This window comes from Trachypithecus francoisi, unplaced genomic scaffold (assembly GCF_009764315.1).
Source record: "Trachypithecus francoisi isolate TF-2019V2 unplaced genomic scaffold, Tfra_2.0 Lachesis_group20, whole genome shotgun sequence".
Classification (NCBI taxonomy): Eukaryota; Metazoa; Chordata; class Mammalia; order Primates; family Cercopithecidae; genus Trachypithecus; species Trachypithecus francoisi.
In genome coordinates, this window is record NW_022681466.1 from 67,808,859 (window position 1) to 67,823,187 (window position 14,329).

The following is a 14,329-nucleotide window of genomic DNA, read 5'->3' on the forward strand; positions in this document are numbered from 1 at the left end:
CGAGTGGGCAGTTCCTGGCCAGTCCTGGCCCTGACCTGTGTGAGGCCCCACCCAGCCCTTGGAAGGAAGGAAAGGGGAGCTCATTTACTGGAAGAAGGAGCCTGCTGTCCCACCCACGGCTCCATCAGTAAATTCTGGCAACATCTTCAGAGACCAAGCCCGGGGTTGGTGGGATGTGCTGGGGCAGGACTCCGGAGGAAAAGTGCTCCCTGTCGCCTCACCCTGGCCTTCCCCCTTCCGCAGGGAGCCCCCGAGAGCATCCCGGCCTGCACTCACCACCTCAGACTTTCACAGATGGGGGCGGCATCACCAGCTGGTTCACCCTGGGGGAGAGACGGGCGGGGGTCAGGGCGGCGCATCAGCGGGGGCCGGGCCCGGGCACTGCTCTGGCACATCGCGTCCTGGGGGCCAGCTGACCGGAGGCGCTGGGCAGGGACCTCGTCAGCCCCAGGGGGAGGTGGGAGAGCCCAGGGGTGGGGAGAGGAGAGAGAGACAGGAGTAAAGAGGAAAGGAGAAAAGTCAGAAAGTGAGAGGAAGGGGAGGGGGTCCCAGCTTTGAAAACCACTAAGTCCAGAGCCAAACCCAAGTCTGGACCCACCGGCCACCCCTGTGGCCCCCCACAGCTCCAGGATGGCCCGGGGGCTGGACCCCAGCAACCAGGTCACCCACCGGTGCATGGGAGGTCTGTACCGTCCCCCACCCATCCCCGGGCAGGGCTCACGGGCCATCATGGTCCCTGCTTCCCAGCAGGCACAGCAGGCCTTCCCTCACCCCCACTCACTGCTGCTCAGCCTTGGCGCGGTCGCTGAGGAAGAAGAGAGCAGTGGCGAGGAAGAACATGCCACCCAGGACCACGACGAAGGGGCAGAGCATGAGCGCGTAGCCCAGGCTCAGGAACTCCCAGAGCGGGGAGTCCTTGGTGCTCTGGCGGATTAGGTCTGAGATCTGTGAGGATGTGGGGGTGAATGTCAGGGTAGAGCCCTTCTGAAGCCCCCCAACCTCCCCAGGCCAGCCCCACCCCGGGGTTACTCACAAAGCCAATGAGGTAGGGGCTCCCGGCGTCCCCCAGCAGGTGGGAGGTGAAGCTCTGCAAGGCCACAGCAGTGGCCCGCCGGGTGGGGATGACCACGTACTGCAGAACAGGCAGGCAGGTCAGTGGCCAGAGGAGCCAGGCCCACCCGCCTGGCCCCAGCCCCGGGCCATGGCGCTTCTAAAGCCCCCACACCCTCAGACTCACTCCTGTCCGGGGTCTTGACACCTCTCCCCGCTGGGCCCTACCTCCTCCCCACGGTCCCCTCTACTGCCCACCCCACCAGTCACCCCTCTTCTCCTTGAGCCCCTCCCACCCACACACAGCTGCAGTCAGCCCCTCAGCCCCAGGGCCTTCCACACCTCCAACCCAGACCACTGCAGCCTGCCCCAGACTGAAAGCATCACTGGCCGCAAACCTGCTGCCCCGCCAGGACACCCCTCGGAAATGACAATCTTCACCTCCCTCCCCTCCCAGCTACATGCGGTCAAGGGAGGATACGTTGGGGGTTGTGCAGGTGCCATTCACTAGAGGCCATTAGCCCAGAGCCCTCCAAGCCTCGGAGTACTGGAGACATCAGGAACGGCCATGCTGCCGCCTTCCTGACGTGGCTCCTGCTCCATTCCTGAGACCAGGGTGCCTTGGCTTCTGTCCTTGGTCCTGGGTCATGGGGACACTGAGGTCCAGAGAGGCACATGTTCCTGAGGGAACCCGAACCCCAGCCGTGGCCATTTGTCCTCACCTCCCAACAAGCTAAAGACCCATCTTGGTTCCTTCCCCTTCCTGAAGACCAAGTGAGGCCTCGACGGGCCTGGGACGGGAGCTGGGGAGGCAGGCCCCTGCCTGGAAGAGCCTCTGCTCGCACCCATGGGCACCCTCAGCACTGAATGCCAGGCCCGTGGTGGGCCCCAGACCCCCATCAGACGAAGTAGGCCCTGACCCACAGGAGCTTTGCTTCAAAGCTGGGCAGGCCAGTGTCAGGAGGGGCTGGGGTGGAGGTGGAATAGCCAGCTCTGGGTGCCCAGGCAGCCCCTGTGCCCCGAGCTCCGGCTGCCTTGCCTCCTTGGAGCACCAGCCTCAGTGGGCATTGTGTGCAAGCAGCCAGCACCCACGGGGCATTCCTGTTGCGGGAGGTGGGGGCGGGTAGAAAAAGGTCTGAGCCTGATGAAACGTGTGGCCCCGAATAATAAACTGGGACACGATTTCCCTGGGACCCTGCCGGCAGTTGTCAGGGGCTCCCTGGTGGTGGAGGCAGGGGAGGGGTCCTGCCCAGCACCAACAGCACCTGATCTGCAGACTCACTCTTCCCTTCATGCTGGGCCTGTGCAGTGACCCTGGCACACCCCTGCCACCACCCCAGCCCAGGCACTCAGGAGGACATAGAGTGACACCCCAGGGGGTAGCGGATATGCTGGGAAGCTTGGGGTGGGGTGAGGCAGGCTTCCTGAAGTGCAGGAGCCAGCAGGGACTGCAGTGCCTGGCAGACTCATCTCTGGGGCTATCCGATGCTGGGGCGCCTAACCCCAAGCACCCTGAGAGTCCACTGCTGAGTCCTTTCTCTTTGCCCCAAAGCCTGCCCTGACACCTCCCAGATACTCTCCCCTGGCCACGGGACCAAGTGTCACACCCCTGCCACCCCCCAGATGGCCACAAATCCCTAGCCCCACTCCTGGCTCCTCCCAGGGTGCTCCCATCCCCACCCAGGGACCCAAGCTCCTGCTGGCTGCTCAGACAGCCCTTTGTCCCTGGCTGGCTGGTCTACAGCCCATTGTTGGCCCTGTGAAGACAGCTTCTGTCCGCCCGGCCCCAGCCGCAGGCACGCCTGGGAGCCAGGCTGAGCAGGGAGGGCAGAGCCCATGGATGCTCAGACCCGGCGGGGGAGTGCTGGTAGGCAGCACCACCTCAGTGCCAGCCTGGCACTGCCAGCCTCCCAGACACTAACCTGAGACTTGAGACATTCTCTCCCACTTGGTCCCCACATCTCGCTCTGCCTTCCCAACACTGTTCTCCCGCTCTGTCCAGAGGCAGACCCCAAACTCTGATCCCCTCCCTGCCTCTGGGTTCATATTCCTGGCAGGCCTGCCTTCCCCAACCCCCCCCCCCCACCAGCTCTCCCACCCCTTCACCAGCACCCCCCAGCCACCCCTGTGAGGTTAAGAGGCCTGGATCCACAGCACAGGGTGACCTCGGCCTGCCTAGCTCACCATGAGGATGTCTGCAGTGATGGCCCAGTTAGAGAACAGCAGTGTCTCCCCGACGAAGATACAGATCTGCCCAGGAGAATGCAAAGCCGCCATCAGGGTGCCTCCACCCACAGCAGCTGCAGCCTGCTCCCTACACACTGGCTGCTGGCAGGGAGCCCACAAATCCTCACCCCTCCCAGGCCCACATCCATTCATGGGCTAACCAGAGACTTCAGGCCATCCCCACCGCCCTGAGGCACCCAGAGGCCCTGGGCAGGCTGTGGCCAGGCTGAGGATGAGCAGGGGCAGCCAGAGACCAGGAGCCTCCCCGAGGGAAGAGAAAGTGCAGCAAGTCAGACTGAATGTCCTGTTCCAGACCCTCCTGTGGCCCAGGTCCAGCTTCCCCGCACCCTTGCCCCCCCCTCCACTGCACTCACATAGGCCCCTACGATGCTGCTCTTGGCAGCCACGAAGATCAGGCAGATGAAGATGGCAGAGCCCAGCATGCCCACGGCACACACCAGGGGGTCAGCCCGCTGCGTCTTCAGGCGGCACCAGCGTGTGGCTCCCGCACCCGTGACCACACCCAGAAAGCCCGTAAAGCAGGTGATGGCCCCAAAGATGAGACTGTGGGGACAGAGGACAGTGGGGCATGAGTTGAGGAGGCTGAGGGGCTCTCCCGTCCGAGGTTCCTCACCAGCTCCGGGCCCACCCCATGGGGCCCCACCTGTCCTTGGCTCCACAGGGCGGGCTGTTGCACGTCTCTGCTGTCTTCTGCACAACTTGGGCGCGGTGCAGGTAGAGCGGGATCCACATGCCCAGGGCCCCTGTGGCGAAGGAGACAGCCGACGTGGCCAGGGAGGAGAAGACGTAGCTGCGACTGGGGAGAGGCCAGGCAGTGACACTGAGCTCAGGGACCTCCTTCAGCCCCCAGAGCAGCCCCATGCACTGGGGAACAGGAGGCCCCAAATGCCTCGTCTTACAGGCTCCAGGGGTGAGGGTTCAGGCTGCAGGAATAATCGATTCTAGGGGCCAAAATGTCCCTCCTAGCACTGAGACAGCAGAGATGGTGGGGTGCCCTGCAGGGAGAGGCCCTCTCATCAGCACCCTTCCCTCTTCCCACCAGACCCCTTCCCACGGTACTGACTTTCGAATCAGGGCCTTCATATCTCGGAGCCATGAGGTCCGGGTCTTGAGCTGGTCCCCGAGTTGGTCAGCATGGCCCCTTTTCGTGGCCGGCACCAGGATGAGGATGAGTGTTCCTGTGATCATGCCCAGGACGGGGGACACCTGCCAGGGAGCAGGAAGTTAGGACACCAGGGCCCAGTGAGCCTCGTCCCTGCTGCAGAAGGAGGGACTCAGGCAAGGTGTGCCTTCTCTAGGCCCTAGGGGTCTCCCCCCTGAGCTGGTATCTGCCCAGTCTTCCTAACTGGGCTGCTGAGAAAAGCTGGGGCTGAGGTCAGTCAAGAGACTGGAGGCTTGAGATGGACTGTCCAGACCAGGGGCAGGACCAGAATGGGGAGGGTACAGGGAAGCGGGGCAGACTGAAGGAAGAAGGAGGGGTGGGTGAGTGGAGCGGTGGATGGATGGATGGAGAAGAGGTGGATGGAGAGATGGACAGAGAGAGGGAGGGAGGGACGGATGGATGGATGGATGGATGGACAGACGAATGGAAGATAAGTAAGTAACCAGATGGGATGATGACTTCGAGGGAGGAGGTAATTCCTGGAGAAAGTTCCCCATGTAGGTTCCTCAGTCGCGGGGCCCTGGGAAGGTGCTGTCTGGATATGAAATGTTGGACTGACAGATCAGGTGGGCTGGCATTTGGTGGGGGGCCCATGCAGGCCCCACAGAGGCTCATAAACCCTTTTGGATCTTCCCTGTATCCAGCCCATTTTCCAGAACAACTTCCAAAGCCCCAGGCTTCTCTCCAGATGGGAGGGTGACATCCTGGCAGCCTGGATTCCATCTCACCAGCCCCACAGAAAAATCTCCCTCATGCCCCCGGGACTGGGAGCCCCTGGGTTGGGGAGTTCCTCTGCCTGCGGCCTCCCTCTCGCCCTCCCCCCCACCTGTCCCCCACCCACACTAAGAAATTCCACGGAGGCCACTTCCTTCCTGCTTTTAGGAAAAAACACTTTGTCTTAAGCTTCCGCTCCTCCGAGAGACTGGGGATCTCTGTTTCCTCCGATTGCACTGTCCTGGGGCCTTGGTAACGTGCCCCAAACCCAGCGAGACAGGAAGTGGCTCCAGATCCCGGGGCCCCCACACAGAGGTCTTGTCCCAGCCTTACCCTAGCACAGTGCCAGGGCTGGAAGCAGGAAGCTCCGCCATGGACCTGGAATTTCCTGACGTGGTGGGAGAATCCTTGATTCTCTCAACCTGGGACTCCCGGGCGGGAGATTCCAACCCTCAGCCTGGGGGCCTTGAGGGTGGCAGGGCTGTGTCTGGCTCTGACACCTCAATCTGGACACCTGAGCGCTCTGACACCCCAATCTGGACTCATCTGGAAGGGCAGGGATTTCAGAGTCCAGGCAGCTGGGGGAGGAATCCTGGAAGCCTGTGTCCTAGCCTGGGATACATCTCTGGGCAACCCTGGGGCGAGGTCTGGACTGAAAAGTGTCCTCGTGGGAAGGGATGTAGGCCTTACCCGCAACGCCCAGTGCCAGTCTCCGGCTGCCTGCTTCACGCTGGAGCCAGTGATGTAGCCCAGGCCACTGCAGAGAAAAGACACACGTCAGGCTGAGCAGAGACAGGGGCTGGGGACAGGGAGTGCCTGCTGGTCTGCAAGGCAAGCTGCCCACCCTCCCCACCCAGCCAGCTGGCCAGGGAGCAGGTCCAGGCATTTCTCAAAGGCTGATCACCTACATGTTGAGTTCTCTGAGGGCGCCCACCTGGGCCAGAACCCCAGGGACTGGGAGCACTCAAAAGTCCAAGGGAACCTTGCCCAGATCCTCACCCAGCCCCTGGCATCTCCGGCTCTCACCTGCCCAGTGGGATGGCAAAGTAGAAGACGGACAGCATGAGCGTACGCGTGTTCTTGGTGAAGAGGTCGCCAATGATAGTGGGGGCGATGGTGGAGTAGCTGGCCTCACCGATGCCCACCAGTCCCCGGGACAGGACCAACAGCCAGAAGTACTGTGGGGAGGGGTGGAGGATGCTGGGGGACCAGCTACCCATTGTCTGCCTCTCATCCCTTGTTCCCACTTGGCTCTCTCCCCCTGCAGGGGCCAGGAGCCAGGAGAGAGAAGGGTGAGGGTGCTGGTGGGCTGCACCTCTGTGAAGACCACCTCCCCTGGCCACTCTGGGCCTCAGTTTGCCCCTCTGTATAGTGGGTCTGACGGGGCCAGGACTATCCCAGCTTGAGAGTGGGATAGCCTGGCAGGCCCCTCTGTCCTCATAGGCACTGGGGACACAAGCCTATGTCTCCACTACTCCACCAACTGGGAGACCTCCTCCCTGGTTCTGACTCCACTTCGGGAGCCTCAAGCCACCACCCTCCACTCTGTCCCCCTCCCAAGCTGGGTGGCTGGGCCAGCCCTGTCAGCACTGAGGGCCCAGTGGGGAGTTGGCAGGGAAGCCCAGGGGACCCAGAACCCCTCCCCCTGTACACATCAAAGGGCAAAGCCTGGCTGAGCGGGGAAGGGTGGGGCCCTGCCAGCTGCTGGTAGCATGACCCCTTTGATGTGGACCTGCTCCCTCCGTGCCCCAGCTGCCCGGGGCCTGAGAACCCAGCCTGGTCATCTTTCCCCAGCCCCACCCTGGCCACCCATCTGGCCAGCATCGCCCATGTCCAGCCCTCCCCCGGGTCTCCCTGACTTCCCTCCATCTGCTCACCTCGCTCCTGGCTGCTGTGCCTGCAGGTGCTGCCTGGGTTGACCCATCTCTGACCCCTTCATGCTTCTCTCCTCCTCCTCCCTCTCCCCTTCTCCCTATTCGCCCTTAGCTCCTTGCCTCTGTTTCTCTTCCTGGCAATCACCTGCCTACAGCCTTGGCCTGTTTTTCTGTTGGGTCATTTGTCTCTTTTGCATTGATTTCTTTTTTTTTTTTTTTTTTTTTTGAGACGGAGTCTTGCTCTGTCGCTCAGGCTGGAGTGCAGTGGCGCCATCTCACTTACTGCAACCTCTGTCCCCCAGGTTCAAGTGATTCTCTTGCCTCAGCCTCCTGAGGAGGTGGGATTATAAGCACCCAGCACCACACCTAGCTAATTTTTGAATTTTTGTAGAGATGGGGTTTCGCCATGTTGGCCAGGATGCTCTTGATCTGCCTGCCTCTGCCTCCCAAAGTGCTGAGATTACAGGCGTGAACCACCACATCCGGCCCTCTGTGTGCTTTTAAAGAACAAACATGAGGCTGGGCACGGTGGCTCATGCCTATAATCCCAGCACTTTAGGAAGCTGCGGCAGGAGGACTGCTTGAGGCCAGGAGTTTGAGACCAGCCTGGGTAACATAGCAAGCTCTTGTCTCTACAAAAAAATTGAAAATAAGATAAAAATCAGGCCAGGCACGGTGGCTCATGCCTGTAATCCCAGCACTTTGGAAGGCCAAGAGTTCAAGACCAGCCTGGTCAAGACGGTGAAGTCCCATCTCTACTAAAAATACAAAAATTAGCTGGGCGTGGTGGCGGGTACCTGTGATCCCAGCTACTGGGGAGGCTGAGGCAGAGAGTTGCTTGAACCCAGGAGGCGGAGGTTGCAGTGAGCCAAGATTGCACCACTGCACTCCAGCCTGGGTGACAGAAAGACTCCATTTCAATATATTATATAAATATATAATATAAATATATATTCAATATATGTATTTTTATATGTATGTCAGCAGGACATCATGGTGCATCCTAGCTACTTAGGAGACTGAGACAGGAGGATCAATTGAGCCCAGGAAGTCAAGCCTGCAGTGAGTTATGATCACACCACTGCATACCAGCCTAGGTGACAGAGCGAGACCCGGTCTCAAAAACACCTTTAAGGCTGGGTGTGGTGGGCTCACACCTGTAATCCCAGCAGTTTGGGAAATCAAGGCGAGTGGATCACCTGAGGTCAGGAGTTCGAGACCAGCCTGGTCAACATGGCGAAACCCCGTCTCTACTAAAAATACAAAAATTACCCGGGCATGGTGGCAGGTGCCTATAATCGCAGCTACACAGGAGGCTGAGGCAGGAGAATTGCTTGAACCTGGTGGTGGGGGAGAAGGTGGCAGAGGTTGCAGTGAGCCAAGATTGCGCCACCGCACTCCATCCTGGGCGAAAGAGCGAAACTCTGTCTCAAAACATTTAAAAATAAAATGAACATGAAAGGAAACCCTCCACGCATCTTATCCTGTAACTTGCTTTTGCCCCCTCATTCTTATTTTTTTGAAACCCATTTATGCTGGTTAATTAAGATCTAGTTCATTCTTTTCCTATTGAGTCTCACAGGGCTGGGCACGGTGGCTCACGCCTATAATTCCAGCACTTTAGGAGGCTGAGGTGGTAGGATCACCTAAGGTCAGGAGTTCGAGACTAGCCTGGTCAACATGGTGAAACCCCGTCTCTGTTAAAAATACAAAAATTAGCTGGGTGTGGTGGCGGGCGCCTGTAATCCCAGCTACTTGGGAGGTTGAGGCAGGAGAATCGCTTGAACCTGGGAGGTGGAGGTTGCAGTGAGCCGAGATTGTGCCATTGCACTCCAGCCTGGGCAACAAGAGCAAAACTCTGTCTTGGAAAGAGTCATATATACCATTAAACTGTGCACACCAGTGATGGTCGTTTAGATTGTTTTTTTTTTTTTGCTATTACTGTTCTTCTTACATGCATGTATCTACAAGCTGGAGTTTCTCTCTTGGGTGTACACCCCAAGCAGAAGGCTGGGCCATGGGAGATACACGGAGTTTTACAATATCCTGCCATTTCACTCTCCAAAGAGGTTCTACCAATTTACACTCCCACCAGCAGGGCTGGAGTCCCCGATTCCCCACAGCTTGATCACACTTGGTACTGTCAGCCTTTTTAATTGTTGCCAATCTGACGGGTGTGAAATGGGATCTCATTGTTGTTCTAATTTGCATTTCCCTGATTACTAGGGAAGCTGAGCACTGTCTCTTCTTACATGTATTGGCCATTTGGGTATTTTCTCCTGAAACTGTCACTATCCCTTGCCCATTTTTCTACTGAGTTATTTGTCTTTTTCTTGTTGATTCATAGTTCTAGATTTTTTTTTTTTTTTTTGAGACGGAGTCTTACTCTGTCGCCCAGGCTGGAGTGCAGTGGCCGGATCTCAGCTCACTGCCAGCTCCGCCTCCCGGGTTCACGCCATTCTCCTGCCTCAGCCTCCCGAGTAGCTGGGACTACAGGCGCCCGCCACCTCGCCCGGCTAGTTTTTTGTATTTTTAGTAGAGACAGGGTTTCACCGTGTTAGCCAGGATGGTCTCGATCTCCTGACCTCGTGATCCGCCCGTCTCGGCCTCCCAAAGTGCTGGGATTACAGGCTTGAGCCACCGCGCCCGGCCTTTGATTTTTTTTTTTTTTTTTGAGACAGAGTCTCGCTCTGTCGCCCAGGCTGGAGTGCAGTGGTATGATCTTGGCTCACTGCAAGCTCCGCCTCCCGGGTTCACACCATTCTCCTGCCTTAGCCTCCAGAGTAGCTGGGATTACAGGCACCCACCACCACACCTGGCTAATTTTTTTTTTTTTTGTATTTTTAGTAGAGATGGGATTTCACCATGTTAGCCAGGATGGTCTTGATCTCCTGATCTCGTGATCCACCCGTCTCAGCCTCCCAGAGTGCTGGGATTACAGACATGAGCCACTGCACCCAGCTTATAGTTCTAGATTTTAAGAGCATGCTTTTTGCTTTACTTCCGCCTTTTGAGACTTTATTCTGCAGGACGGTTTGAAACACAGGCCAAACTTTTCTTTCAATCCAGCTGGATACACAGTTCTTCCCAAACCACTCATCTGAGATGCAACTTTCATCCTATACTAAATCCCCGTAGAAATGAGGACTCTGGCTCACTGATCTTAGTCCATCCCTCTGCTGTTTTAGTTAGAATCGCTGTATTTTGATAACTGAGAGGCAAATCCCCTTTCACTGTTATTTTTTTCACAATGTTCTTGGCTATTCCTGAGCATTTTCTCTGCCAAATTAACTTCAGAATCACATTGCCAAGGTCTACCAGAAACCCCCATGGGATGCAAATTGTGATTGCAATGAATTTATGGCGTCACTGGAGGTGATCCTGTTTCTCCCTCTGCCTTTGCTTATCTTCTCTCCCCTTCCACATACCCAGAGATGGACCCAGACCTGGCATGGTGGTCCTAGACTTACTGGTCCTAGACTTACTGGTCAGTCCCAGGAGCAGCCTCAGAAGTTGGTGACCAGGGGCCTGGCCAGGAGCAAGATGAGGCCCTGAGGGGCCCTAGAGGCCTCTGGTCCAGTCCTGACTTTTGACTGTGGCCGCCAGGCTCTGCTTGCCATCCTGGGCCTGGAGCTTTACCTGACCTGACCCTCCTCCGTGAAGCTGCCCATGAAGCAAGGATGTCCTTGGCAAACCTGCTGATTCTCTCTGCCCTCCCTCCAGTGTCCCTACCATCAACCCATATCTGAACCCGCCATTGTTCTTCAGACTTTTCCAGAGCTCAGCACTGCCACAGAAGGAAGCCCAGGCCCTCTAGCCTGGCATTCAAGGTTCTCCATGACCCAGTCCCTGCTTTCTTTCCAGTGAGAATGCAATCCTCAATCTTTCTTTTTTTTTTGAGATGGAGTTTTGCTCTTGTCACCCAGGCTGGAGTGCAGTGGCACGATCTCTGCTCACTGCAACCTCCACCTTCCGGGTTCAAGCGATTCTCCTGCCTCAGCCTCCCAAGTAGCTGGGATTATAGGCATGCACCACCATGCCTGGCTAATTTTTGTATTTTTAATAGATACGGGGTTTTTCCACATTGGCCAGGCTGGTCTTGAACTCCTGACCTCAGAGGATCCACCCGCTTCGGCCTCCCAAAGTGCTGGGATTACAGGCAGGAGCCATTGCACCTGGCCAAATCCTCAGCCTTTCAACATACTCCACCATTTCTGCATCTGTGGGTTGACTCCCTCTGCCCATGCAACCTTCACCAAAAGGTCTAATCTCACAGTCCCGCCTGCCCAGTGCAAATGCCACCTCCTCCAGGAAGCCTTCCCTGACCCCATGGATTTCAAGAGACTCCTGTCTCTTTAGTGAGGACTCTCAGCACTTTTTCTGCACCACTTGAAGGCTCTGAGCACAGGTGTTCCTGTCAAATCTTCCTACCTCAAAGCCTGGGTGCTCCCAAGGACAGAACTATCCTGAAAGCTCCTTGAAAACAGATCATGCTCTCCCCTTCTTCCTTCATCTTTCTCTATAGCAGTCATCATGTGATTGCTACTGTCTGCTTGAATATGCCTCGAGATGGGAAACTCACTACCTAACAAGGCAACAGTCTCATCTCTGGAAGGAGGAACAGAAACAATGACTCGCCGGGCACTCGACCTGTTCCAGGGTCTGGACCTTCGCAGCTCAGCTCCTTCTCATGGGAAACCTTCGAGTTGGGAAGTATTATCCCCATTTTAAAGACGAGGAAACTGAGACTCAGAGAGATTAAGAGTACATTCTTCCAGGTCACAAAGCTGAATAGGCAACAAAGTCGGGATATTCAAGCCCAGGCCTGTGGGAGCTAAATGAAAAGACTCTTGATTGTGTTGAATTGATGTTTGCTTGTCTGGGACGTCGACCCAAGAAGTTAGCTGGTCATCAGACCAAGTACAAACCAAGCAAGAACCAGAGAGGGGTAGTGACTCCCCCAGGGTCACACAGCCAGGTAATGGCAGAGCCAGGACTAGGACACAAGGCCCTCACTCCTAGGCCAGACTTGTTCTTTGCATCCATCCCAAATCAGAGGGCCATTCAGAAAGAGTCAGGAGGCCACGTGGGCTGGAAGGCTCTCAGGTCAGAGGCCAGTGTGGGGAAGGCCCCAGCTGTAGGGCTGGCTTACCAAAGTACCCGAAGGCCACCTCATCCTTCTGCACCGGGAAGACAGTGGGGTTCAAGCAGAGGAGCTGGAAGCCCCAGGCTGGATTAACACAAGCCAGTAAGACTAGCCACTCGCCGGAGGGAGCAGGACACCGGTTGGGGGAGAAACCTGGGCGGGCCTCACCTGCTGGGGAATGAAGGAGCTGGAGAAGGTGACGGCCGACCAGAAGAAAATGCCACAGCTGAGAATCACCTTCCTGTTGAAGCGGTCGCCCAGGTAGCCGAAGATGGGGGCAGCCACCATGAAGCTACAGATGAACACTGCAGGGAGAGGAGAGCTTGAGGGCCAGCCCAGGTCCCTGCACCCCAGGCTCCCAGCCCATTTCACGCCGGCTCGAGGCCAAGAGTCTGTGCAGCAAAGGGACCAAGGAAGCAGCCCAGAGAGGCAACCCCAGCCCGAGCTGCACCTCAGGAAGGTGGGAAAGGCCTTACGAGGTCAGGCACATCCATGACGCCATCCTCTCCCATGTAGGTCCAGTTTGCCCAGTTTGTCCAGGTTTGGGTGAGCCCTTTGGGAACTTTTTTTTTTTTTTTTGAGACGGAGTCTCGCTCTGTCGCCTGGGCTGGAGCGCAGTGGCCGGATCTCAGCTCACTGCAAGCTCGCCTCCCGGGTTTACGCCATTCTCCTGCCTCAGCCTCCCAAGTAGCTGGGACTACAGACGCCCACCACCTCGCCCGGCTAGTTTTTTGTATATATTTTTTAGTAGAAACGGGGTTTCACCATGTTAGCCAGGATGGTCTCGATCTCCTGAGCTTGTGATCCGCCCGTCTCGGCCTCCCAAAGTGCTGGGACTACAGGCTTGAGCCACCACGCGCAGCCTGGGTACTTTTTAAAAGAGCACAGATCTATTTATTGAATGTTTTCTACACGCCAGACACTATGCTAGTGACTTACCATGTCATATCTCACTTACCTTTAAAAAATTTTTTTTAGGCTGGGCGCGGTGGCTCAAGCCTGTAATCCCAGCACTTTGGGAGGCCGAGACGGGCGGATCACGAGGTCAGGAGATCGAGACCATCCTGGCTAACATAGTGAAACCCCATCTCTACTAAAAACTACAAAAAACTAGCCGGGCGAAGTGGCGGGCGCCTGTAGTCCCAGCTACTCGGGAGGCTGAGGCAGGAGAATGGCGTGAACCCGGGAGGCGGAGCTTGCAGTGAGCTGAGATCCGGCCACTGCACTCCAGCCTGGGCGACAGAGCAAGACCCCGTCTCAAAAAAAAAAAAAATTTTTTTAAAAAAATTTTTATTGTTTTGAGACGGGGTCTTGCTGTGTCGCCCAGGCTGGAGTGCAGTAGCATAATCTTGGCTCACTGCAACCTCCATCTCCTGGGTTCAAGTGATTCTTATATCTCAGCCTCCTGAGTAGCTGGCATTACAGACATGGGCCACCATTCTTGGCTAATCTTTGTATTTTACTAGAGATGGGGTTTTGCCATGTTGGCCAGGCTGGTCTCCAACTCCTGGGCTCAAGTGATCCACCCACTTCGGCCTCCCAAAGTGCTGGGATTACAGGTGTGAGCCCGTGCGCCGGGCCATATCTCATGTATCACGTACCTTTCCAGCCCCCTCCCACCTCACAGATGTGGAGACATACTCAGAGGGAGAGCAACTTGCCCAAGACCCCCAGGCAATATGTTCCAGTGGGGATCTGACCCCAGTTGCCTGACTCCAGAGCTTGTATTCCTTATACTTGACCACACTGCACTTCTTATTCTACTTGGGAACAAAGGTCAGAGAGGGGAAGGGACCTATGCAAGGTCACACAGCAAATCAGGGCAGAACTGGGCCTCGAACTCCAGATTTCACACCTGCCAGACCATACAGCTGCCCTCACTCCCAGCGCACTGCAGGGCCTTTCCTAATGGCTGAAAACACCGTCATCCATCCGTCCATCCTTCCATCCTGTCATTCAACAACAACAATTTTTTTGTACCTACAAGGCACCAGGAACCGTTTTAGGTGTTCGGGATACGTCAATGAACAAGAGACAAAAACCCTACCCCATGGAGCTTTCACTTGAGTGAGGAGAGACAGACAATAAAGAAATAAACAAATCAATAACACAGCTTGTCGGACGGTGGGAGGGGCT

The 14,329-nt window shown here is 56.7% G+C and overlaps 1 protein-coding gene across 6 annotated transcripts in view; it reads right to left on the reverse strand.

Annotated features, from left to right (window-relative positions):
- Nucleotides 1-14,329, reverse strand: part of SPNS2 (sphingolipid transporter 2) — a 40,636-nt gene that overhangs the window by 1,786 nt on the left and 24,521 nt on the right. For 2 of the 6 annotated variants that reach the window (XR_004430882.1, XR_004430879.1), the window contains 9 exons: nucleotides 12,362-12,498; nucleotides 6,200-6,351; nucleotides 5,864-5,930; nucleotides 4,361-4,503; nucleotides 3,941-4,093; nucleotides 3,651-3,840; nucleotides 3,235-3,300; nucleotides 782-1,132; nucleotides 277-323 (listed from right to left, as the gene is read on the reverse strand). Coding sequence is in view for 1 of the 6 variants with exons in the window: in XM_033185028.1 (XP_033040919.1) it covers nucleotides 281-323; nucleotides 782-945; nucleotides 1,034-1,132; nucleotides 3,235-3,300; nucleotides 3,651-3,840; nucleotides 3,941-4,093; nucleotides 4,361-4,503; nucleotides 5,864-5,930; nucleotides 6,200-6,351; nucleotides 12,362-12,498 (1,214 nt within the window). In the remaining 5 variants the exon portion in view is untranslated. Of the gene's footprint in view, nucleotides 1-276; nucleotides 438-771; nucleotides 1,133-3,234; nucleotides 3,301-3,650; nucleotides 3,841-3,940; nucleotides 4,094-4,360; nucleotides 4,504-5,863; nucleotides 5,931-6,199; nucleotides 6,352-12,361; nucleotides 12,499-14,329 lie in introns of all 6 variants that reach the window. The other 4 variants (XR_004430878.1, XR_004430881.1, XM_033185028.1 and 1 more) reach the window with 4 other exon arrangements.